At 45.9% G+C, this 26,561-nt stretch overlaps 1 protein-coding gene across 1 annotated transcript in view; it reads left to right on the top strand.

Annotated features, from left to right (window-relative positions):
- The window catches only part of LOC104847035 (aryl hydrocarbon receptor-like), a 64,840-nt gene that overhangs the window by 33,663 nt on the left and 4,616 nt on the right, over nt 1-26,561 (top strand). Inside the window, exons 5-11 of the mRNA XM_023540364.2 lie at nt 752-854; nt 10,565-10,654; nt 18,001-18,127; nt 23,206-23,348; nt 24,362-24,564; nt 25,736-25,845; nt 26,040-26,181. Coding sequence (XP_023396132.2) covers nt 752-854; nt 10,565-10,654; nt 18,001-18,127; nt 23,206-23,348; nt 24,362-24,564; nt 25,736-25,845; nt 26,040-26,181 — 918 coding nt within the window. The remainder of the gene's footprint in view (nt 1-751; nt 855-10,564; nt 10,655-18,000; nt 18,128-23,205; nt 23,349-24,361; nt 24,565-25,735; nt 25,846-26,039; nt 26,182-26,561) is intronic.

Raw genomic sequence — 26,561 nt, 5'->3', positions numbered from 1 at the left:
GGTGGTGGTTCAGACAAGGTGATGGTGGACAGTGTGGTGAAACGAGGGGAGAGCATCTGGGACTAAGATTTTTCATAAGAAGTGATGTTAAGCACTTCTACCCAACTGGTGGATTGAAAAAAAAAACCTTAATCCATTGCCATCAAGTTGATTCTAACTCATAGTGACCCCATAGGACGGAGTAGAACTGCCCCATAGAGTTTCCAAGGAGTGCCTGGTGGATTTGAACTGCCAACCTTTTGGTCAGCAGCTGTAGCTCTTAACTACTACACCACCAGGGTTTCCACATTGATCGATAAGGCTGAAATAAAATGGTCAGACACCAAGACACACATTTTAATGGTGGCGACTGTGTGATGCTAAGGGAGCAGAGAGGCACAGCTAACTTTCCTCAGGAGATACCTATTCCTTGCCAGCTGTCACTTTAGGAGACTTTAGAAGGGGATCCTCAGAAGAGGTGGCAATTAAGCTGGCCTTTAAAGAATGATTGTTTTGCTTACACGAAACTACAATAAGAGCAACTCAGACAGAGGTTAAAATGGGGCTTTTTTTCCAGGTGGAGGGGTAGGCGTTCAATCAAATATGGCCACTCCTACTGCAACCTTCAAAGAAGAGGTCAAGGTGCAGACACATGGAGCCACACTGGCCATTCTTGCCAAGGCCTCCTGGATTCTCCTCCCCATCCCTGGGAAGGGCAGCCACGGTCCTAATTACACCTTTTCCCTTTCCCAGCCACCTTAAAGGAGAGCAGTGCAGGCTGTTCAGCCAACCCACCCGTGAACCCAGGGGGAAGTGAACATGCCTCTCCACAGATCAATGCAGAGCTATTTTCTGAAGGGGACTTGCTTCTTCAGGTATCGTATGACATTGTCCATCTCTCTTCCGTGTCCATGGTTATGATTGTGGCAAAATCAGGTTTCAGAGTTTTCCAGAAAGCACATCGTTTCAACTCTTGTTGAATTTATCTTTAATTATCGTGTTTAATGTCTGGTTGAATACAGTATTGTATATCTCATTTCCCACTTTGGGACAGATTTATACGCATAGTCAGGAGCCCTGGTGGTACAGTGGGTAAGCTCTCAGCTGCTAACTGAAAGGTTGGCGGTTCGAACCCACTAGCTGCTCCATGGGAGAAAGATGGGGCAGTTTGCTTCCATAAGGATTACAGCCTTGGAAACCCTCTAGGGCAGTTCTACTCTGTCCTATAGGGTCATTAAGAGTTGAATAGACTGGACGTTAACGGGTTTGGGTTTTTTTGGTTTTATACTCACAAGGTCCTGTGGGTAGGAGTTACACATGGAGTAGGAGGAGTCAGAAACCCTGGACGTCAGTCCCTGATGGTCACCCCAAGCGGGATTCCCATCCAGGGCTACGAGATTCAGATGGAGAGGTGGATGTGAAAATCTAGCTGTGAGCCATCAAATTCCAAGTCATGAAATAAATAGACAAAGGAAACATATTTCTATTTTGTATACATGGGAATGCCAATTCCATTCTTACTACTTCCGAGCATTAAAAAAAATTTCTTCTATGCAGTTCTAAAAATGGCGTGGGGGCAGCTTCTGACCTCATCTAATGTCACAAGGGGAGAGAGAATCATTGTCACCTCAACAGCCCATGAGGAGAAGGAGATCAGGCATGCCTCAACCCTCCAACCTTTTCACTGATTCTGATGCCATTTATCCCTCCTATGACACTCTACTTATCTGCTGGGTTGGATAATTCATTGCAGCGGCCACACAGAACTCACAGACCATACTCACAGTTATGGGGTTTATTAGGGAAGTAACAGGTTACAGTCAGGGTTCAGGAACACTCAGGATACAGTTCTTCCGTCAGGACAGCTTCTTCTCAGCTGTGCCATAGACAGGCCTCTCTCTGGCCCTCGGCCCCCCAGGGGGTCTCTTGGGCTGGCCCAGTCTCTGCCCTCCTAGGGCAAGTGAAACAAAACTCTTTTAGCTCTACTGATCTGTGCCCAGGGGCACCCCACTCCACTAGTAAGCCTCCTGCCCGAAGGTGTTCGGCTTTCTCGCTCAGCCCACTGCTCTGACTTCTGCTGGTCTCCTGGTTCTGCTGCCTCTTCTGCCACTGTTTTTTGCCGTCTTCGGTGTTACAGCTCTCTCTCTCTCTGTCTTCTGGGTCTAGAAGTGTCTCAGTGCAGGGATCCTAGGTCCAAAGGACGCTCTCCACTTCCCTGTCTTTTCTTGTTGGTAGCTTGGAGGTCCCTTCTCTGCTCTGGAATTGGTTGTCTTTCAAGCCTAACGGGATAGCAGAATGGACCAATCCCCTCATTAGGATTCCATACACCTTATTTGAACGGTCCCACCCCCACAAGGTGCCATGCACCTTATTTACATTATTAGCAAGCTATCCAATCCCCTTGGTGGGCCATAAGCATCTCTTTTGCAGAGTCTCACCTAGTCTTTTGGTGGGAGTTACAAGGCCACTGCAGTAAATTTCTATCTAAAAATAATACACCGCTGCTACCTTAGCAAAGAATCCAATTTCTTGATGTCACCTCACAGACTGGAAGTACAAAATCTCAATATCCCATCCGGGTAGAATACCCACAACTACTGGATGATTGGCTGTTGCCCATAAATTCTCTCTGGGTTTCTTATTAGAAGCAGATGGGTTTCTTTTTCAGGGTGAGGAAATGACACATATGCACACTCCATCTTTACCTTGTAAGGCCTTATTTATCTATCGAGACAAGTCATTAGACTCCTCCAGTTGAGACTTCAATCTCAGCAGAGTCATTCTTTCTCTTAAAAGTCTGTGGTCTTTTGTCCTTACCCGTAAGCTGAAGGAACTGCATATTCGAATATTTTTTTTTAAAACCTTTTTTTAAAAAAAGACCTGAGACAAAGACTCTGGTAAAATGTGAGCATGTGTTAAACTTGGATACATGTTTCTCAATTATATGCTGTTTACTATTTTGTGGGTTTGAAATATTTTGTATTTATAACTTTAAAATTGAAGCTTTAACAGAACATAGCTCTTGAAATGTCCAGTGAATTATTTAAAATTAATTTCTTTAGTTGAGAATTCTCATTAGGGTTTCATTGTTAGTTAATTTTTTTAATGGAGTCAACAAGAATTTGTTTCGATTATGAAAGGAGAAAGTAAACTTGATTCAGTTCATAAAGAAAAATTTGACCTAATTATGTGGGGTTATGTTCAGATGTTTGTGATTTATGACTGAATCAAATTGAAATCATGGATTGGAAGACTCCATTTTTATTTATTATTTTTTAAAATTTTTATTGTGCTTTAAGTGAAAGTTTACAAATCAAGTCAGCCTCTCACACAAAAACTTACATGCACCTTGCTACATACTCCCAATTGCTCTCCCCCTAATGAGACAGCCCACTTCCTCCCTCCACTCTCTCTTTTCAAGTCCATTCCACCAGCTTCTAACCCCCTCTACCCTCTCATCTCCCCTCCAGGCAGGAAATGCCAACATAGTCTCAACTGTCCACCTAATCCAAGAAGCTCACTCCTCACCAGCATCCCTCTCCAACCCATTGTCCAGTCCAAGCCCTGTCTGAAGAGTTGGCTTTGGGACTGGTTCCTGTCCTGGGCCAACAGAAGGTCTGGGGGCCATGACCACTGGGGTCCTTCTAATCTCAGTCAGACCATTAAGTCCGGGGAAGACTCCATTTTTAAATTCTCCTGAATTCATCTATAAATCCAATGAAATTCTAATTAAAATCCCAGTAATTTTTTAATGAAAATTATAGAACAATATCATTAATATCACATGCAAGCAAAATTTTGCTGAAGATCATTCAAAAACAGCTGCAGCAGTATATCGACAGGGAACTGCCAGAAATTCAGGCTGGTTTCAGAAGAGGACGTGGAATCAGGGATATCATTGCTGATGTCAGATGAGTCCTGGCTGAAAGCAGAGAAAACCAGAAGAATGTTTACCTGTGTTTTATTGACTATGCAAAGGTTTTCGACTGTGTGGATCGTAACAAATTATGGGTAACATTGCGAAGAATGGGAATTCCAGAACACTTAATTGTGCTGTTAAGGAGCCTTTACATAGATCAAAAGGTAGTTGTTCAGACAGAACAAGGGGATACTGACTGGTTTAAAGTCAGGAAAGGCGTGCGTCAGGGTTGTAGACTTTCACCATACCTATTTAATCTGTGTGCTGAGCAAATAATCCGAGAAACCCATAAAACCCTATAATCTGAGAAGCTGGACTATATGAAGAGGAGTGGGGCATCAGAATTGGAGGAAGATTCATTAACAACCTGCATTGTGCAGATGACACAACCTTGCTTGCTGAAAGTGAAAAGGACTTGAAGCACTTACTGATGAAGATCAAAGACCACAGCCTTCAGTATGGAATGCACTCCAACATAAAGAAAACAAAAATGCCACAACCGGACCAATAAGCAACATCATAATAAATGGAGAAAAGATTTAAGTTGTCAAGGATTTCATTTTACTTGGATCCACAATCACACCCATGGAAGCAGCAGTCAAGAAATCAAAAGACACATTGCATCGGGTAAATCTGCTGCAAAGGACCTCTTAAAAGTGTTGAAAAGCAAAGATGTCACCTTGAAGACTAAGGTGCGCCTGACCCAAGCCATGGTATTTTCAATTGCATCATCTGCATATGAAAGCTGGACAATGAATAAGAAGGATCAAAGAAGAATTGATGCCTTTGAATTGTGGTGTTGGCGAAGAATATTGAATATACCATGGACTGCCAAAAGAACGAACAACTCTGTCTTGGAAGAAGTGCGGCCAGAATGCTCCTTAAGAGCAAGGATGGCGAGACTGCATCTTACATAATTTGGACATGTTGTCAGGAGGGATCAGTCCCTGAAGAAGGACATCATGCTTGGCAGAGTACCGGGTCAGCGGAAAAAAGGAAGACCCTCAACGAGGTGGATTGACACAGTGGCTGCAACAGTGAGCTCAAGCATAACAACGATTGTAAGGATGGCGCAGGACCGGGCAGTGTTTCGTTCTGTTGTTCGTAGGGTCGCTATGAGTCAGAACCAACTCGACAGCACCTAACAACAGCATCTTAAAGGAGGAAGAGCAAGAAAAGGAAGTAGGAAGATGTGTTCTACTGGATGTCGTGATATATTTTAAATCCACAGTTTTTAAAGCACCATGGTATTGATACAAATGCCAATAAACCAATGACATACGATGAAAAGCCCACAAACAGATCCACTCAAGTACAGCCAGTGACCTATAACAATGTGACCCTGCATAGCCATGGGGGAAAGATAAGCATTTCATCAGATAGTGGCGAGTCAACAGTAGTTCACTGCAGCTAGAGGGGATGTGTTCTGGGTGGTCAGCAAACAATTGTGGCAGCCGTGGGACGGGTCTACTTCCAAGATGATTCTAACCTAAGCTGGCATTTTATCAGGCCAGGTTACTTTCTGACTTCAGATTTTGCCTGCCATGACAGTGCAGCTATCCAGCCCCTGCTCGTCAACTAGGCCATTCTAACATGTAACTGGCATTTCTCTGAGCTGAACTGAAATGACTACCTTGAAATCTAGCACTTTTTACTGAAACCTTCTAAACAAATGGAGGTGGAATCTCATGTATTGATAAGTGGAGGAGGACCTAGGCTTGGCCTGGGGCATGGAAAGTTCACCCATGGTAACAAGAGGGAAGGCAGATCCCCTGTACCCAGATAAAAATAGGTAGGGAGAGGTGATGGAAGCCTGCAGAAGTTGTCTTCTGATTGCTGTTTATCTTCAATAAAATAGGAAACAACGTTGAGAGTGAGGACGAGGAGAAGATCTTGGAGGTTTGAAGAGAGAGGAGAGCGTGTGAAAAGGGAGAGCGAATGCGCCAGGGAAATGTCACAGAATCTGGGGGCAGCCCTGGAAGCCACTTGAGGAGACAGGAACATTCGGCTGAGGGAATGCAACACAGAGTAGGCAGAAGGTTGGACTTAACCACGTTTGTAATTTACTCAGATGAGCACAACAAATTGAGAGGAGCATAGAATTTGAGGGTGTAGCCAAAGGAATCATTAAAATGATTGATATGATAATTATATAGTAAAACTATAATAGGGAAGAACCCGTTGCCATCGAGTAGATTCCAACTCATAGCGACCCTATAGGGCAGAATAGTACAGCCCCGTACAGTGTCCAAGAATCGCTTGGTGGATTCGAACTGCCAACCTTTTGGTTAGCAGCTGTAGCGCTTAACCACTATGCCATCAGGGTTTCAATAAGAGGGTATAACGTTCTTCAGCATTATTATTATTGCTGCTCTTGTTGTTATGATGAGGAGGAGGGAGAGAAGGAGAATGTGACCATCTCAGGCCACTGAGGTGTGCAAGAACCATAACTTTTTTAATTTTCCTATAACTTCATCAATAATTTAAAAGCCTGTATTTTTTTTTTTTTTAATTCTTCCTATGGAAACTCTTGTGGCTTAGTGGTTAAGAGCTATGGCCGCTAACCAAAAAAGGTCAGCAGTTCGAATCCACCAGGCTCTCCTTGGAAACCATATGGCACAGTTCTACTCTGTCCTATAGGGTCGCTATGAGTTGGAATTGACTAAACAGCAACGGGGTTTTTGTTTTTTTTATTCTTCCTACCGAGCCCTGGTGACACAGTAGTTATGCATTTGGCTGCTGATTAAAAGGTTGGCAGTTCAGATCCACCGGCAAATCCTTGGAAACCCTGTGGGGCAGTTCTGCTCTGTCGTATAGGGTCGTTAGGAGTCACAATTGGCTTGGCAGCAATGAGTTTGTTTGTTTTTTTGGCAATGGATGTCTTTCCAGTTGGGAAGCATAACCTCTTCCAGCTCAGAAGTCCCACTCTTGCTCTTGAAATTGCATCTAAACTCATGGGGACTTGGAAGGCACCAAGGTTTGGGAGCTGGAAGGCATCTGATCGGGGTTGTCCGTGCTGGCGACTTCTGAGAGACTCGTGTTCCCTCCTTGTCTTAGTCGTCTAGCGCTGCTATAACAGAAATACCACAAGTGGTTGGCTCTAATGAAGAGAAATTTATTTCTCCACAGTAAAGTGGGCTAAAAGTCCAAATTCAGGGTGTCAGTTCCAGGGAAAGGCCTTCTCTCTCTGCAGGTCTTCTCATCAGTCTTCCCCCAGACTAGGAGCTTCTTCTCCGTGCAGGGACCCGGGGTCCGAAGGATGCACCCTGCTCCAGGCACTGCTTTCTTGGTGGTATGAGGTCCCCTTGTCTCTCTGCTTGCTTCTCTCTTTTATATCTCAAGAGATTGCCTCAGGACACAATCCAATCCTGTAGGTTGAGTCCTGCTTCACTAACACAACTGCTGTCCGTCTTGCCTCATTAACATCATAGAGGCAGGATTTACAACATACAGGAAAATCACACAAAACTGGGAATCAAAGCTCAGCCAAATTGATACACACATTTTTGGAGAGACATAATTCAATCTCTGACACTCCTGTTCTCTTGGTGTGAGTCTGTACTGCCCCTCCTGACTTCCTTTGTTCCTTGTGTCTTCCAGGCCCAGCTCCTCTCAGGTTAGAAAAATATATATATATATATTTTTTTACCACAGAATAATCCAAGCTCTCCTGCCCGCTCTGGGCTAGGGAACTGCTGTGAGTGTCACAGGCACCTTCTCTCTAGACTACCAGGCAGTCGCTTCTTAGGCCTTCCCACCTCCTTGGGTTTTACCCCAGGAGGGAACTGTTAAGTTTTTAATAGCTGCATTTATTAATATTATCCCGAATGCACACACAGGGTTTCTGGAGCAGAGCAGGTTGTTATTTATTACAAACAAACAAAAATGGTGTGGTTCCCCTGTGCTTCAGTTCCTAACCCTTGGGCAATGTGATGGAGCCCTGGTGGCGCAGTGGTTAAGAGCTCAGCTGTTAACCAAAAGGTCAGCAGTTCGAATGCACCAGCTGCTCCTTGGAAACCCTGTGGGGCAGTTCTACTCTGTCCTGTAGGGTCACTATGAGTTGACAAGCAACGGTGGGCAATGTGATGAAAGTGGAGGTTATCTTACTCATTTGGACCTATAGTTAGGCAAGAATCAAAAAAATATAAATTTTGGCATTTATATACACGTTGTTCCTCTCCCCTCCTTAAAGGATTCTGAGTTCTTGCTCTGACCATTTGGAATGTAAATAAATCTTTCCAGAAAACAGAAAGGACCATCGTCTCAAGCTTTACAACCCAGGGATGTCTCCATGTCTCCTGGGTCTCAGACCCTGGCCCTCAAATGTGAACAAGTCTCTGGAGTTAGATCAATCCCTCTGTAGTTCCTACAATCTAACCTCTACCATTGTGAATGAACTTCTAAGGTTTGCTCTTTTAGCCCAGGTCCCAAGTTTCAGTAAGATTCTCTCAGGAACCCCTAACTGTGCTGAAACATAAACATAGTTTCTCCAAAGCCTCCCAGAGACTCAGACTCTCAGTGTGGGGACTCCCCCAAACCTATGTGAGGTTTCTGCTCCCACTTTCCACCCTCCCCAACTTTCTCAGGGACCACTGAAACATGGCAGCTTTCCTCACTTCTCTTTTGATTCTCTCCTCCAGAGCCTGGAAACCCTTTTTAAGTCTCACAGGAAGGAAGCTATGCTGCTGTCATGTCATCCAGCAGTGTCCTGGCTGTTGTCTTCTCTAGGCTCATGAATTGATTTCCTTCTTCCTGAGGACTTGGCCTTTGAAACACAAATGTCAGGGAGACTCTTTCTTTCTACTGGGTCGTGTTTTCCTGAAGCACCAGGTGCTCTTAGAGTCCCCACCATGGGGGGACCAGATGGAAGGTAAAAGGAGCTACTTGGAGATGGGCTATTTTGAAATCCTGTATAATTCCACCCACCACACACTCTTACTGCTCCTCCCTGCACATCTCCTCATGATCCCCAGGCATATTCTCAATATGGCCTTCATTTTCTAAAATAAACTTGTTCATAGTCGAAAAGGTATAATATGAAAATAGGCAAAAACCATACCACCAGAAAGAACTCCTGTACGTTTTGGTGTTTGTCCTTTCATGCCTTTTTCCACGCTCAGTACATGGAAGTCACTCATCATCTTCAACGTGGCACACACACCCTGCACCCCACCCTCCACCCCTGTAACAGAAATACCACAAGTGGGTAGTTTTAACAGCCATGTGTTTTCTCACAGTTTAGGGGGCCGAAAGTCCAAATTCAGGGTGCCAGCTTTAGAGGAAGGCTTTCTCTCTCTGTCGCCTCCGGAAGAAGGTCCTTGTCTGTTTGAGCTTCTGCTCCTGGATGATCTTCTTGGGACTTGGCATCTCTTTTCCCCATCTCTGCTTGCCTAATCTGCTCCTTTTATATCTCAAAAGAGATTGACTCAAGACACATCCTACACTAATCCTGTCTCATTAACATAACAAAGAAAACCCATTCGCAAATGGGATCATAACCACAGGTATGGGGACCAGGATCTTCAACACATGTTTTGGGGGGGGTCACACTCAGTCCATAACCTTCCAAGCAGAACCACCCAGCAGCCCTCATGCCCACTTCCCTCTCTGACCTCTGTGGCCTGACTGCCCTAGCCACCCGCTCAGGAGGCCACCCATCACTGCGTTGTGTCGCGTCTTCACGCGCTCCCTACTAAGCCTCTTCTGGAGGCTGAAGCCTATGGTTTATGTGTCGTATGCCTCAGGCTCAGAATTGGGAAGCGTGTGTTCAATACTGACTGAATAGATGGATTTTTCCCAATGAGCACGAGTTTGATTTTTATTTGGAACTGCAGGAGGAAGAGAGAGACAGGGTGGTGTCAGATAGTGGCTTCCAACCATGGGTACACGTTTCCCTGGAATGAGCAGAGAGAAATGTTTTTCACTGAAAGTTTAACATTAAAACACACCTAAATACTTTTGTCCTAAGGCTGGAAACCTCCTCTGGTCTCCTGGGGAAATGGTTAAAAACTTACCCTCCCAGTGCTGCCTCTGGAGCTTCTAATACGGTGGTGAGTGAGCGTTGTTTTTTAGCCACCCAGCCCAGGTGGATCTGATGTGGGGCTGTAGCCAGTGGAGAACATTGATCTGCTCCTGTCCCCCTCCTCATGCATGAGGGGCTTCTGCTCTGCAGCGGCCCGGGTCAGCCAAGGGGCTGAGATACAGAGAGCAAGACAAAACAGAATCCCCAAACCTTCCTTAGGATAATATCTGATCTTCTTCATGGATGAGCTGCTTTATGTATGTATTTATTTGCTTAACTTTTGTTCAACGTGTCCTCAGTAGACTGAAGTTGAAGGGAATAGGAGTTTGACTCCCATTTGCTGCTGTGCGCACAAGCACACACACGCATGCACACACATCCACACGCACACACACTCGCCTTTTAGTTGGTGTGAGTGAGCGCTATTTAAGCTGAACTTTTCTGAGAAACCAGACCAGTCACAGATCTAGGTCCTGCTTTAGGAAGTGACAACTCAGAGGATGTGAGTGACGCTCCACACAGAAAGGAGGCTCAGCAGAAACACCTCCCACCCTGGACCAGGGCCCTCAGGAGCTCCACATACCTGAAAACTTAAAACAAAAATGAATAAACCTGAATGCACTCTCCTCTCTGCCTCTCCCCAGGCCCTCAATGGCTTTCTCATGGCTGTTACAGAAGATGGCTATGTTTTCTACGTCTCTCCCACAGTCCAGGACTACCTGGGATTTCACCAGGCGAGTGGCTTTATTTTTCAGGGGTTTGGGTGGGTCTGGGGCTGAGGCGGGGCTGCATACGCGGTTTTTTCTGTGGAGCTATAACGGAAGTCAGAAGACCTGGGTCTGCATCTCAGTTCTTCATGTACACACTGCAGGTATTTGAAATGAACCCTTTCCAAGCTTTGGTTTCCTCACCCGTTGGAGGGTGTGTTAGTCCAGGTCCATGTTCAGTCACTGGCTGGAACCTGCCTGTAGGAACTGTGACCCTGGTGCAATCCTGGTGGTGGACCCAAGAGGGGCAGCAATTGGGGCCAACAGTCAATTACATGTCCCTCAGTCAGGAGTCTGTGAGCCCATTTCTATGGTTGTCACACTCACCCCTTGTTCTGTGCACATCCACTTCTCCACAGGGGATTGGGAGGCAGCTCCTCCTTGGTTCCCATTAGCCTCTCTTCCTGAGGGGAAACTCAAAAGAGAGAGGTTAGTGGGACTGACTACAGCTCCCATGATGGAAGTTGATCTCAGGGAGCAACTAGTTCTCATCCTGTCCTTCCTCCACTGTCTGTTCTAAATTCCGTTCACCCTTGGCCATCACCTTGGAACATCTTGGTGGCTTACTGGGGGGGTGTGACCCAAACCTTCATTCCTGAGGATCTGAGCTATTAGCAGTCAAACCGTTTAGGCTGGGCTTGTACACGTCCCTTCACAGCTACAATGGGGAAGGGGAGTGCCCAGAGGCACCCAAGTAAATCACTGGATTCTACACGTGCCTCCCTGCCCCTATGGTGTAAAAGAAGTCCTACCTCCGCAGATCAGGGCTAATTACCCCTTCTGAGACAATGACCCTCTTCTCACCTTCTGGTTCAAAGAGCCCTGGTGGCAGCTGTAATATATAGTTTGATGGGACCCTTGCTGTGCCCTAGCAATAGTGCACTGGCTTTAGGATTAGGTTCAATCTAAGATTAAGGTTAGGGTTATGGTTAGGTCTAGGATTAGGTTAGGGGAAGAATTAGGGTTACAACTAGACTTAGTGTTATGGTTAGGGTAACAGGGTAAGACCAGGACCTTGAACCCTGAGCTGCCCAGAGTCACGGATACAGAAAGAATCAAATCCCTCAGTGGGTCGCTGAGGATGATGGTTAAGTTTCCACCCCATGTATGTATGCTTCTTATTGGGGACACAGTGCTGTATAGAGGTTTCTGATTTAATATATGTATTTAACCCTAAAAGATGGACTCTCACTTTTCAATTTGTTGCCTTCAACTGTACCCTTAGAAGGCCATTCCAGCACTCTATGAAGCCAGCTATTTTTGGATGCTGCAGTACCTGATACTACTATTGAGTGTGATGATTATGCTACATTCCTTCGCTATGAAGCGAATCCCCTCATCAGAGGTTAAGCTTGTGGGATTCAATGCCTGTGGATTAGCCTCAGGATAGTGATGCTGGCTAAGACTCTATGAGCAGGTAGGGCAAGCCCATACCTGGAATATATACCTATCACTGTGAGGATGACCCAGGTTCTTCCATGGAAAGGGCTGAATGTAGTCAACTTGCCTCCAAGTACCAGTTGGGCTCCTTGAGGAATAGTGCCATATTGGAGGGTTGGTGTTGGTCTCTCTTGCTTACTGGTTGGACACTCACAGGTAGCTGAATCTGCCTTGCACGTGGGAGTCCATGCCATTGGACCTATGCCTAGCCTCCATTTATTTCCCTTTGTGCCGGTTCCTGGGAGCCAGTGATGAAGGCTGGCTAATGTCAAGTCCTCCAGCCATTTTACCTACTTGGCTGATTGCTCATTGCCTCTTCTATGGTGGATGCTTTCTGATGGGCACTGATATGCAATGCAAAAACTTTCACGCATCATGCCCGCTCCCATATGTCCATCCACATTCCAGACTTGCTTATCTCCTATCTTCTAGTCGTTTTCCTTCCATGTCCTTGACCAGACGGACAGAGCATTGGCCCCTTCCCAGGAATCTATATACATGTGCTCCTCAGGTCACTTCTCCTTTCAAAGTATATGCTCAGGTCCACCATTTGCACCTTTTCCCATTAGGGAAATTATCCCCCCACCACTGTTTTCAGCCCCTGAGTGTGGCTGTCGGCCAACCACTATCTATTGTCAAATGAGCTGACCCATCTGTAAACCAAATTCAGACTTCTTCCTTTGCCTTCAGGTGGTCATACAGGACCTGCATGGAGCCACAGGTGTGATCTGAGGGAGGGGCACTGGTACAATGATGATAGGTGACATGAGAGGTGGGCTACCTGTTCACGCACCTTGCTTGTGCTTTATGGTCCCTTGATACTGGGTATACCATTTCCGTTGTCTAAGGAAGTGCTACTAAGGACATCTGACTTTATGACGTAGCAGATCTGACAGAACTCAGCTCCTAACGGGCAGTTCTGAACACATGATCTCATGGATGTGTCCTGACACCTCCGTCACCACAGAGACTAATGGGTCATACAGTCCAAGTGACAGGGCTACTTGTATCTAGACCGAGCCTAGAGACAGTTTCTTCTCCAAGCATCCCTCAGAGCTGGAAGCCTTTGTGTCACCTGGGTTATGGGTTGGAGCAGTATTTCCAGGAGTAGAATGTGTTGCCTTCAGAACCCCAAAAAAGGCTCACCAGGTGTTGTGCTTTCTTCTTTGTGGTATGGGATGCAAGATGCAGTGATGTGTCTTTCACTTTGGAGAGAATACTCCAGCATGCCTCTGGCTACTGGACCCCAAAATTCAAATCTCTGAATTTTCATGGGATTTCTTTCCCGTCACCTGGAACGCATATGTCTCACAAGGCCTAACTCTGCTGGCCAGCTGTTGTGTGCCCTGCTAATCAGCACGATGGCATCGCTGTAACACATCAGTGTTGTGGTTGGTGGGATGTCCAGCTGGTCCAGATCTCTTCACACCATATTATGATGGAAGAGAGAACCTATGGCCATGAGGCTAAACTGTAATATCTGTTGTTATCCCTCTCACATGAATGCAAGCTGTTTCTGATCCTCTTTTCTACTCATAGTGAAAAAAATGTATTTCAAATCATTTTCCACGTATCATGTACCGGGTACCATTAGCCTATTCCAGCAGTGGTACCATGTACTGCTCAGAGCTGCAGTCAGGCCCACAGCTTGGTTAAGCATGAGCAGTCTACAGTTTCTGTAGGGACCAGACTGGTGAATTAAATGGATACAACAGGACCACCATCCCCATGGGTATAAATGATCCCAACTCTGTGACTTCTCTTGCCAGCCACCCACCACCAAACTTTTTGGCAATGCTGGCATCCACCTCTTCACCAGTGCACTTGGTGGGTGGCGTGCCTTGTGGGCCCTCCCGTGGAACATAATCTCTGGTGGGCCTTTTGGCTTCATGAAATTCCAGCAAGCCCACTTCTCTCCCTCAGCCTCTTTATTCTTCTCTCTGTCATCTGCCAGGACAACTCAGGCATTTCCACCTCTCTGAGCACTGGCTTTTTCCAGATTTCTAAGAGCCACTCCAGCAGTGAGTTTGCCCAGATTTCCTGGGGTCTTCACCAGGGTGGGAAATCCATGTCCAGAGAAGCTCTGATCTGCCCCTTTTGAAGGAGAGAGGGACAGAAGGAAAGTTAAGTGGAAAAGTCTTGGCTTGCAGACCATCTCTAGGGAAGACTGACAAGGCCAAAGAGGAGACCTTGAGCCAAAGTTGCCCATCAGAGAAGTCCTTTCTCTCCCAGGAACAGGCCTAACTTAGTGTCGCTGCTGTGATGGGTATCTGAGAGTACCAGCTGGGACGGTCGCTGGTACGCTCTCTGCAGTCGGAGAGCTGAGAGAGGCATTTTCATGACTGCCACTGAGGGAAGATATTCTCTACCTGTCATGGGTTGAATTTTGTCCGCCAAAAATATCTGTCAAATTGGCTAGGCCATGATTCCCAGTATTGTGTGATTGTCCACCATTTTGTCATCTGATGTGATTTTCCTGTGTGTTGTAAATCCTGTTTCTGTGATGTTAATGAGGTGGGGTCAGCAGCAGTTATGTTAATGGGCAGGGCTCAAGCCACAAGGTGAGGTTGTGTCTTAAGCCAATCTCTTCTGAGACATAAAAGAGAAAAGCAAGCAAGGAGACAGGAGAACCTCATACCACCAAGAAACAGAGCTAGGAGAATAGCGCTTCCTTTGGACCTGGGGTCCCTGCACTGGAAGACTCCTGGATCAGGGAAAGATTGATGTCAAGGACCTTCCCCCAGAGCCGACAGAGATAGAAAGCCTTGCCCTGGAGCTGACACTCTGAATTTGGACTTTTAGCCTACTAGCCTGTGAGAGAATAAATTTCTCTTTGTTGAAGCCATGCGCTTGTGGTATTTCTGTTATAGCAGCACTGAATGACTAAGACAGTACCTCACATCACTGTCATGTGGATTGGATAGCAGCAGTGCATATGCAAGTACGTTACACACCAAGAGTGCCGCCAGTGGAAAAAATACAAACAAAACAAACCCGTTGCTGTCACATCGATCCTGACTCACAGCGACCCTGTAGAACTGCCCTACAGGGTTTCCAAGGGTGTAATCTTTATGAAGCAAACCCTGGTGGCGTAGTGGTTAAGAGCTAAGGCTGCTAACCAAAAGGTCAGTAGTTCTAATCCACCAGGCACTTCTTGGAAGCCCTATGGGGCAGTTCTACTCTGTCCTCTAGGGTTGCTATGAGTCGGAATCAACTCAACAGCAACGGGTTTGGGTTTCTTTTTTTTTTGGTTAATCTTTATGGAAGCAGACTGCCACATCTTTCCCCATGGAGTGGCTGGTGGGCTCGAACTGCCAACTTTTTGGTTAACAGACAAGTGCTTAGCCACTCCACACTAGAGCTCCATGCAGTGGAAAGGACTTATAAAATGTAGCAACAGAGGGCTTTCTGAAATCAAGGTAATAAAAAGAGAGCGTCCCTCCATCTGTGTCTCTTCCCCACTGCCCCACTCTCCCCCACCCCTACTCAATGTGGAACCTGCCCAACACTTGTACTATGACTTTTGCCCTCTAACCTGTGATGAGAAGATGTAGGTTGAGGATTTTTACAGTCCTTTCACCCTTGCTTAGAAAACAAATAGGTCAGTACCTTTCTGCTGGATCTGGTTTTGGGCTGGAATCCGAGACAGGGTTTTATTTGTCAAAGACAGACCTGAGGCTGGAGGTTCACTAGAACCTTCGCGTACACCACCTGCTGTCCAGTTTCTTGATGGCAGAGGAGGAACTTGATGGAGGATGGGGCTTGCTGGGGACAGAGGCCCCTACTGAAAAGAGTTTCCAAAAGAAAAGAAATTAACATTTAAAGCCCTTCAACTCGGGGAAAAACTCAGGGAAGCATAGAGCAGGGTGACAGAAGTCAGGAGCACAGGGACTCCCCAACTAAGATGTCCTTCTACTGTAGAGTTCCCAGGAACATCAAACAGAGATCTAGGAGGAAGGACAGGAAGAGGGACAGAAGGGAGAGAAATCAGGGCCTCAGGGGAGAGGAGAAGGCGGAAAGGGACACGGAGGAGCAGGTGGGGTCGGGAAGGACGCAGCCTTCAGCATGGCCTCTGCGTCTGCCCACAGCCCTCCCAGGACAGTAAGCTGGGCCTGGCCATATTTTCACAGCTTGAATAGTTAGGGGCAGGGAAATTAGGCCAGTTTGACCTGCTGTGTTCTTTCACATGATCTTTTCTGTTTTTCCAGGGTGGTCCCTCTGTAGCCCACCTCCCTTATCTCAGCCCCTGTGCCATGTGATGTTCCTATTAACCCTTCCTGATCCATTATTTCCCCTCAGGCTCTTCCTGTGATTTGAGGGTATTCATCCCACTTTCCGATCACCTCCCTTTGCTGGCTTTCAGCCTAGAGATCCCTTTGCTGGGACCTCCAATATCTTTGTCCTTTCATAGATTAGACAAACTAGAAACCAAACCAAACTCATTGCTATCAAGTTGATTCCAACTTGTAGGGACCCTCTAGGACAGAGTAGAACTGCACCATAGGGTTTCCAAGGAATGGCTGGTGGATTCGAACTGCCAACCTTTTGGTTAGTAGCTGAGGTCTTAACCACTGCACCACCAGGGCTCCAGATTAGACACCAGACCCCTGTAAATGGTTATCACCGTCCTAGGAACTGGAGTAGTGATGGTTCTGAAGTTCATTTTCCCTGAGTTTAGTGGAAGAAAGTGAATATATACAACAGTCTCCTGAAAAATCATAGTATGTGTTGGTGGAGGAGGTACGGGGGGAGGGTTAAATGCAGAAACGGTGAGGAAGAATATAATTTACTTGGAATGGAATTTGGCCCAGCAGAATTTTCTATTCTCACAGAGAATTTTCAACTGCATTTAATTCCTCCCACAAGGTCCAGAAGAATCCCAGACCATACCTATATAGAGCATAGCTTCATGAGTTATTAACCACAGGCATAGAGATAAAGAATCATTGTATTTTAATTAAACCTGTTTGATTTATAAGGAATACACTAAGGTTTCTCAAGACAAGCTGCCTGAAAATAATTTAACATTCCTTTTATGTGTAAAAAGGGAATGTGGTGTAAAGGAGCCCTGGTAGCACAGTGGTTAAGAGCTCAGCTGCTAACTAAAAGGTCGGCAGTTCGAATCCACCACGCGCTCCTTGGAAACCCCATGGGGCAGTTCTACTCTGTTGTATGTGGTCACTATCAGTTGGAATAGACTCGAAGGCAACGGGTTCTTTTTTTTTTTAATGTGTACAGTACTGTAAAATCTGTAAGAGACCAGATATGTTAATTCTGTTTCTGTTCAAGTTAATTGCTTAGCAGACCCAGTTCCCAAGAGATTACATTAACATTTGTATTCTCTCACTTCTTTTAACAAATAACGGAACAAACTTTGATCTCCCAGGAAATTAGATTTTTTTTTTTCTAAACCTGTTTAATTTTATTATCCAAAAGAGCTGAGGATAGATTGCCAGAGAAGGTCAACCTCCTCCTTCTGGTGAGCTTCAAACTAACTTTCGGAAGCTATTGCAGTAGCTAACTACAGTGTCCCCACCTCAAGCATCTCCCTGTTATTTACCTGTGACCTGTCACCTGGGCATTCACTCCATGGAGTGCATGTCTCAGGAGATGTATCCTAGGTCTAGGGACAGCAGCAGCCTGAGAAAATGGGTTGTGCAAGACCTTAAGAGGGACTAGGGACAGAGTGCACACACTAGCCTCTAGTGGTGAGGAGGAACAAGGACGTGTGAAACCAGGATGCCTTGTCAGCCAGGAAGGACATCAAATGGGTTGCTCTGGCTCAGGGACCTTTGGGATGAGCGGGCCTTACTCTGGGGTTGACAGGCAGGAGGCAGCCCCAGGAGTGTGATGCCACCCCCTTGTCTTTGCAGTCAGATGTCATCTATCAGAGTGTGTTTGAGCTGATCCACAAGGAGGATAGACCCATGTTCCAGAGCCAGTTACGCTGGTCACCAGACCCAGAACCCGTCAGCAAAGAGGCCAAGGAGGACACCAGCCGTGAGTCACCAAGGCTTGGAAGGGAAAGGGCTAAGATGCCGAATGAACCCTGGGTGTGTGTTTTGACCCACAGTGCCTGAACCTTACAGGCCAAGAGGCAGAAATTAGAGAGTTAGGCTTCGTTTCTCACCTTGAATGTATGTATATTCCATTAAGCAAGCGTTGATGGGGTGCTCACTGTGTTCCAGGTACATGAAGGGAAGGGAGGAGGGCAGGACACGTCGGTGCACTTGAGGAATCTGGTAGAGTTGGCGGTACAGGATTTCATGTCTGCGACCTCATTTGGTCCTCCTAGTCACAGGAAAACAGGCATAGGAATGGATTTCTGTTGTTTTTGCTACCAGTAAAATGCAGGCATGGATTTTTTTTTTTCTTGATTGTGTTTTTGGTGAATGTTTGCCCAGGAAATTCAGTTCCTATTTAACAATTCCTGTGTATATTGTTCAGTGACTTTGGTTACGTTCTTCACAATATTAGCATTCTCATTTCCTTTTTGGTGGTTCTCTTTCCAGTAATCTAGCTTCCCTGTCCTTCCTAGCCTTCTTATCTTCGGTCTAGGGTAAATGCTAACCATTTAGTTTCATCTAGATGATTATTTTGAGGAGTACAGTACTCATGAGTGATATTATTTATTTTATGGGCCAATCTGCCGTTTGAATGAAAGGTGACCTCTGGGAGTGGTCTGAGTTCCAAGTTTAAAGAATATCTCAGGGCGATACTCTTGGGGGTTCATCTAGTCTCTACTGGTCCAGTAATCCTGGCCTTTTTTATTTAGGAATTTGAGTTTTGTTCTACATTTTTCTCCTATTCTATCTGGGTCCATTTATTGGGGCTCTGGTTGGAATAGTCAGTAGTGGCAGCCGGGCACCATCTGGTTCTTTTGGTCTCAAGGTAGGTAATGTCATTGTTCATGTAGGCTGTTGGTTCTATAGACTAGTTTTTTCTTTGAGTCTTTGGTTTCCTTCTTTCTCTTTGGCTCCAGAGAAGTAGAGACCAATGGTTGTATCTTAGATGGCCGCTCACAAGCTCTTAAAACCCCAGACACTACTCACCAAACTAGGATGTAGAACACTGTGTTTATGGAATATATCGGTAAGCATGGATTTTTGACTGTCTTGTTCACTGATGCACCCTCAGTGCCTAGAACAGTGCCTGATACAAAGTGAGCACTCAGTAAACATTCGTTGCTTGAACGAATGAATACACAGGTGAGGAGACTGAGGCTTGCCCAGTTTGATCCAACTTGTGAGTGGTGAGACTCGTGCTGGAGGGAATATCCTGGCGAGAGGTAGGGTGCTCCCCGTGAACTGTGTTCTGACTGTCAGGGAACTCACACCTCTGCACTTGCTGGATACACAAGACGGGTGGCCAGTTGTGTGCTGGCACATGTTTACTTGTTGGCTAGTGGGAAACCATAGGCAAAAGGCAATGTTATTTCCACGTAAATACTATTTTGTACACCCAGTAGCAGGTCCCTTCTCCAAGGGCTTCAGAGTGCATTGAGGAAAAGGGTCTTCTCTGTTTTTGTGTGAAGAATTGTCAGAGAAGAATGAAATACTCAAAAACTGGAAATTTGACCTAGAGAAAAATGAGGCCACGTGTCAATGTTTGCATACTAATAATGATAGCCTTTTTGTGGTGGGAAGCCTAACGTATTAAACAAAAATAAACTTATAAGACTAACTATAGGGTATGGTGGTATAGCTCTGTGAGACTCGGCCTTTAATTCAGGTTAGCTCTGGCTGCGGTGCCCATTTCATTCTGTCTCCACCAAAGCCTGCTCATACCCCAGACATCCCAAAGAGGAACCTGTCTGGACCAGCTATGCTGCCAACTGTATAAATTTACTTGCATGAAAGTTATCTTTAGTTTGTTTCTCTTTTCTTTCCCATCAGATTATCAGCTCCTTGAAGGCAGAAACCTTGTCCTCTGCTTTGAGGTGTGAGCCTCTGTGTGGGGACTCTTCCTGTGCCCAGGCCCTGTCCATGCTGACTGGCTAGGGACCAGGGGGAGGGAATGGATAGTCTGAAGTTCAGCTTTGTCTGTGGGAGCATAGTCGGCGTCTACCCCGATCCCTCTATTTCAGAGCTCTGGAAAGAAAGCCTCAGAGTGGATAGGGATCCTTTCTAAAGCACCAAGGTAGTTTAAGGCCAAGACACAACACCAACAACTCAGCTCCCTCAACTCTGCTAGGTTCTGCACTACTGCCGCCTCTAACCTAGTGGTTTCTTGTGCCTATTACTTCATGGGGTGACTATGAATCGGAATCGACACAATGGCAACGGGTTTGGTTTTTTCGACTGGTGTACTTACTTCATTTCTTCTTCAAACCAATAATTTCCTGTTGCAACCATAGTTTCATACATGACTCTAAACTATTTGACACCACTTTGAAAACTATGTCAATGTCAACCCAACAGGTTTTTTGTTTAATAAATTGAACAGCTATTCATTAATAGTTCTTGGCACTCGTTCAAAAGGCAGTGAGGTCAAGAAGTCACCAAATTGTCTTACTTCATTCATAGCACTTGGGAGTCAAATAAATACAAAAATAATATCGTCTGGAATAATTTTTAGTGTGTTTCCATTGCTTTTATTTATACCCGTTTTTACGTAAGGAAGCATCACGAGTATGAGTAATGCACTCTGAGGTAGCAAACCTTGTGATGAATCTACAGCGTACTGTTCTAATCTTTGTTTTTATGGTCTTGGAATTTTCCGTTCCTTTTTCCAACTTCAAAATAAAGTATTAATCGGAAATGTCATATTAGCAAGGGTATCATATGTTTCCCCCATTTAGGGGTTCAGGAAATAAAACTTAAGTCTAGAAAACTCGGTAGTATTTCTAAATAGAAAAATATTGGAACGTGGAATTATCCATTTTTATCCACACAGGCTCTATGGTTTGTGCAGCCTGGATTTTAAACCACAGTCACAATGTATCTGTGAATGGCCCAGTGGGCACTGGATTTTGTGCACTTACTGATACTGGCAAGTTTGAATTATGTCCTTGACAATGGATATATGTATATATATATATATATATATGTTTTGTATATAATTTCATGTTTTAACTTCTTTTATACCTTTACATCCCTGCAATAGCAGGAACTATGCAGTAGTCTGCGTACATGTTTGTAAATGTGCAAGACAACATTCCTCAAAATACAGAGAAAACCTTAATATAGTGCTGTAATATGCCAGAAAGCATCTAAAGACCATCCCCCATAAACCAAATTCAGGTCAATGGGTGCTTTATCCAAGTGTGTGTATTATATGTTCTAACATTTGCGGAGGGTGTATCCGGTGCTAGGGGCTTTAGTTAAATGAGAGTAAGGAAAAACAGTTACGGAATTAATCATATCATACCCTGATTAAGGCCTCCCATCGCTGCTCCCAGTACAACATTGAGGTTTCCTGATCTACCACAGCCTGCTTTCACTTTATTCTTCTGCAGACCTTAAGTCTAGAAAAATCAATTTTCACGTGACACAGGGAAACTCACCAGTGTAAAGATAATCTGACTTGTCAGACTGAGAATTGCTGCACAACAGGACAGACCTGGATTTTGCAACTTTGACTTCCTAGTGATGCTCAGATGACACTTTTATTTTTAATCCCAAGACTTCCATTTTCCCCTTATTACCCTTTGGGAGGACTTCCCTACAAATTCCTGGGAGGGAAAGAGAGGAGGTCGAACCAGCACTCCTGAAAGGTGAGACAGGATCCTCCACAAAAGTGCTTTTTCTTGGAACGTGAGATTATCAAACCACTTCGGGCATAAAGCTTTCTTTTCCTGCCAAACTGGCAGTAACTGACGCCCACTGTAGAAAACAAGAAATGTGCAAACCATTGTTTCTATTGCACTTTGTTCAGTCCTTCATTTAATAGACGTTTATTGAATACCTAGCATGTGCCAAGCTCTATTCTAAGCACTAGAGAGAAACCGTGAACAAAATTGTCAAATTCTTATTCTGATGCTACTTGAATTCTAATGGGGGGATCAAAATTAAACCAATGTAATATTCCTGGTGAGGAAAAGAAAAAAGTGAGGAGAAAGAAGTTATGCGGTGGGGATGCTGCTGTTTATAGTGGTTTGCATGAATGGGAGAAAGCAATGCAGATGAAAGGAAGGCCGGTGCAAAGGTCCTGAGGCAGAAATACACTTGGCATAGCTAAGGCATAGCCAGGAGGCCACTGAGAAGGGTACAGAGAGAGTGAAAAGAGATTAATGGAAGAATGAGGGGCTGTGTATTAGGAAGGCCTTGCAGGGCTTTGTAAAGACTTTGAGGTAGGAAGTCCCTAGAGAATTCTAAGGTGTAACATGATCTGACCTATGTTTTACTGTCACTCTGGCTACTGAGTGGAGGACATACTGTAGCAGGCAAGGGTGGAGGGAGGGACACCAATTAGAAGGCTATGGCAAAGTCATGGCAAGAAAACAAAATGATAGTAACAGCCAAGGTATATAGAGAGGTTATAAGGTGCCCAGCACTACTCCAAGTGCTTTACGTATGTAAATGTATTTAATTCTCTTAACCACCTCGGGAAGTCAGAAGAGAAAACTGAGACCCGTAGAGAGATTAAACAACTTAACCAGGGCCACACAGGTGGGCTCTAGTCTGAGCCCAGGGTCCTTGCTCTCGGCCACCACAGTGCCTGCCCGTCTGACAACAAAGGGACTAACCAGCACAGTGGAGGTAGAGGTGGAGGTGGAGGAGATGAGAAGTGGTTGGCTCCAGGGTATATTTCAACAGTAGAGCCAACAGTAGAGCCAACAGGGTTGCTGATGGAATGATGCGTATGTTAATGTGTATCGGCTCATTTTTATCTTGATCCTCATGATTCGATGAGGCTACCAGACAAGACTGGTAGCATCATTTGATGAATGAGAAAGCCAGCCTGAATAGCTGGTCATCAAGGTCACCCTGCTGCTGGAGGCCAAAACTCACTTGGCCACAGGGCTTATGACCCACATTCTTTCAACCCACCAGCTGCGTCTAGAACTAAAGCCTTTCAGCTCTGTGACAATGATTGTTCTGGTAGAGCCTCCTCAGTTTGTCTCTCTGTCCTCCCAGCTCTGCCTGGAAAGAAATTTCAGCCCCTTAGTGGAGCCGCCATTGACGGCCATCAGCATCCGTCCTTGGAAGACCCTCCCTGTCTGGAGAGAAGCTTTGTTTGCCGATTCCGCTGCCTACTGGACAACTCTCCTGGGTTTCTGGTAATCACACCATCCTTACAGGGTCAGGGGCTTCCTAAAGGGATGCAAGGCTCTGCTCACTGGAACACTCCCCAGGGGTTGGGACAGGATTCTTTGCTAACCTAGGAAGGGTCTTCTGGCCTTCAGCCCACTGCTGTTTCAAAGAGCCCACCTATTGACCACTGAGTTGTCATTTGAAGCTTCGTCTACCTGGTTAAGACTTGGGATGTATTTACTTGATGTCTTAGTTATCTAGTGCTGCTGTAACAGAAATACCACAAATGGTGGTTTTAACAAAGAGATATTTATTTTCTCGGAGTTTAAGAGGCTAGAAGTCCGAATTCAGGGTGCCAGCTCCAGGGGAAGGCTTTTGCTCTCTGTCAGCACTGCCGGAAGGTCCCTATCTCTTTGAGCTTCTGCTTCTGGGTGACCTTCATGTGGCTTGGCATCTCTGGACATCTCTGCTCTGCTTGCTTATTTAATCTCTTTTATTGTCTCAACAGAGATTGACACAAGATACACCCTGCACTAATCCTGCCTCATTAACAAAACAAAGACAACCCATTCCCAAATGGGATTATAACCACAGGCATAGAGGTTAGGATTTACCATGCATATTTTGGGGGGTCGCGTAATTCAATCCGTAACACTTGGAGATTACCCCTGATGTGTGAAGGTTTCTGGTGACCTCAGAATGTTAATATCCACCTTTTTCTCCAGCCTCAAAATTATCAAGCAGGGCAAACGAATTCTTGGGATTGTATACTGTCGTAACAGCTGGGTTAGCTCTGTGAACAACTGTGTGGGTCAGGGTCCTGAGGGAGGGCTGAGGAATGGTGAAAGATGGTCTGGGCCTGCTGAGCAGGTAGCATGAGAAGGCACCTAGCCTGTGCACACTTCTGCAGAGGAAGGAGTGGGGAGGTGCCTCCTGCCTGCTCGACTCCTGGTAGGAGGAAATCGTGTCCACTGTTTTAGCTACTCAATGTCCTCTTCTCTTTTCTCTGCTCATTATGTTTGGGGTCTTCCTTTTCCAGGAATTGCATTTCCATGGCCATCTTAAATGCCTCCCTGGGCAGAACAACAGGTCAGAAGATGGCACCCTTGTGTCTTCTCAGCTTACCCTGTTTGCCATTGCGACGCCCCACCAGCCTCTCACCATGTTGGAGCTCCAAACCAAAACATTTCTTTTTCAAACAAAACATAAATTAGATTTCACACCTATAGCCTGCGATTCCAGGTATATCCCTCTCCTCAGAAATCATGACTCCCAGGGACCCAGGGTTGTGCTCTGAGACTAGCTATGACCCAGATCCTACATAATGGAACCATTGGCCAATTCTGTTAAAATGTGTTCCGGGAAATAAGTCAATAAAAAAATATGCTGTGTTTAAAGGGGGGATGTACTGAACCTTCCATGTAGGAAGATGGGTTTGGAGTTAGTGTGTGATCCAAACATCAAATCCTGGAAATACTTGTCTCCCTCTGGGAGACTCTCAGTAATAGATAGTAGTGAACCCCTAAGAAATCCCACTGTGAAGAAGTCTAATTGTTTGACTCCATGGTTCCCAAACTTATTTGGCCTTGGAGCCTTTCTTGGTGGAACAACCAAATAACATGCCAGTGCTTCTTGGAACACACTCTAGAAAGCATTGGTTTCAGAGCAAGTAATCTGATGTATGGAAACCCTGGTGGCTTAGTGGTTAAGAGCTACATCTGCTAACCAAAAGGTCGGCAGTTCAAATCCACCAGGCGCTCCTTGGAAACTCTATGAGGCAGTTCTACTCTGTCCTATAGGATCATTATGAGTCAGAATTGACTCGACAGCAATAAAAAAAAAAAAATTTTTTTTTTTTTTACATTTGTTTTTTTTGTTAACCCAGTGTATCGTTAATACTACAGCCTGTTTGTCTATTTCTTCCTCTAAGGCACTGGTCCTTAACATGGTGTGGGTTGCAGAGCCTTTGATGAGAGTTGCGGATGCTCTCCTTACAGATGATCCACTTGCTGTCCCTTATGCACAAGTGTGTGTACAGTTTCAGAGATTCTCTAGACCCCAGGCAAGGGCCCCTGCTCGGTAGCACAGGCAGAAACAGGCTTAAAGCAGATCTCTGAATGGCGTGTATGGTGGAGATGTCTGAGACGTTGCCACAATCTTCATTGCCAATGCTCGCCCCAGCCCTGCTGTAGGAGAGGTGCCCCTTCCAGTCCTGGAGCGTCCAGAGGAGGCCCAGGGATGAGTCCTGGATGAGATCCCACACCGGGCACAGGGCTGAAAGGCCAGTTTCAGCGAGAACTGGGAGCTGGGAAGGCGGGGGGTTGGGGGGGTGGGGGAGTAGTGACGTATTGTTCCTTTAGGTATCTCACTGGGGGGCTATAGGATAAAGATACACAGTGTCTCTTCCACGCAGAGGCAAGGTGGCCCTGGGCTACACGGAGAGTGAGCTCTGCAGAAGGGGATCGGGTTACCAGTTCATCCACCCAGCCGACATGATGCACTGTGCTGAGAAACACTTGCAGTGTGAGTTCAGGAAGTGCCCTCAGGGCCCAACCCCGTGGGTTTGTTGAGGGGCAGAGGCGAATCCTTATACACTTTCCGGGGCTTCTCACCATCCTCCTGCCTCCTCCTGCAGAGGTGGTTCCAGAAAGCTCCACAGGTGCACAGGTGGGTGGCCGAAGCTTGATGCTAGCCCCTGTGCCCTCCTCTCTCTGCAGTGATACGAACGGGCGAGAGCGGTCTTACGGTGTTCCGGCTACTCACCAAGCAGGCCAGCTGGCTGTGGGTGCAGTCCGACGCCCGCCTGGTGTTCCGTGGTGGCCAGCCAGACTGCATTGTTGCCAGACAGCGGGTGCTAACGTAAGTGTGGCCCTGCAGAAGTGAGTGAGACCCCACGTAAACAATGACTGCCTCCCATGGAAGTGCTAAACCTGATTTAAAAAAAGGCCTGAGGGTCTTGCGTGAGGACCCTATACTAAACGGGGGCCTAAGGTAAGTAAAAGCATGGAAACAGAGATAAACGAGGCCCATAATGGCCCTGTCGGAAGTGTTGCCTGACATAAGTAAGGCTGGGCCTGTCCTCCTCCCACAATAAGGCTGCCATCTTAGAAGTGTCTTTGGACGCCCTGAGGCTGGTGCCACTGTTTACCAGCTGTTGGACCTTATACAAGAAGCTTAATCCCACGAGCCTCAGTTTCCCGATAGGAGAGAGTGCTCTTTCCAGGGTAGGGAGAGTGTAG

The sequence above is a fragment of the Loxodonta africana genome, chromosome 2 (assembly GCF_030014295.1).
Source record: "Loxodonta africana isolate mLoxAfr1 chromosome 2, mLoxAfr1.hap2, whole genome shotgun sequence".
Taxonomy (NCBI): Eukaryota; Metazoa; Chordata; class Mammalia; order Proboscidea; family Elephantidae; genus Loxodonta; species Loxodonta africana.
This window is presented reverse-complemented; position numbering and strand designations above follow the sequence as displayed.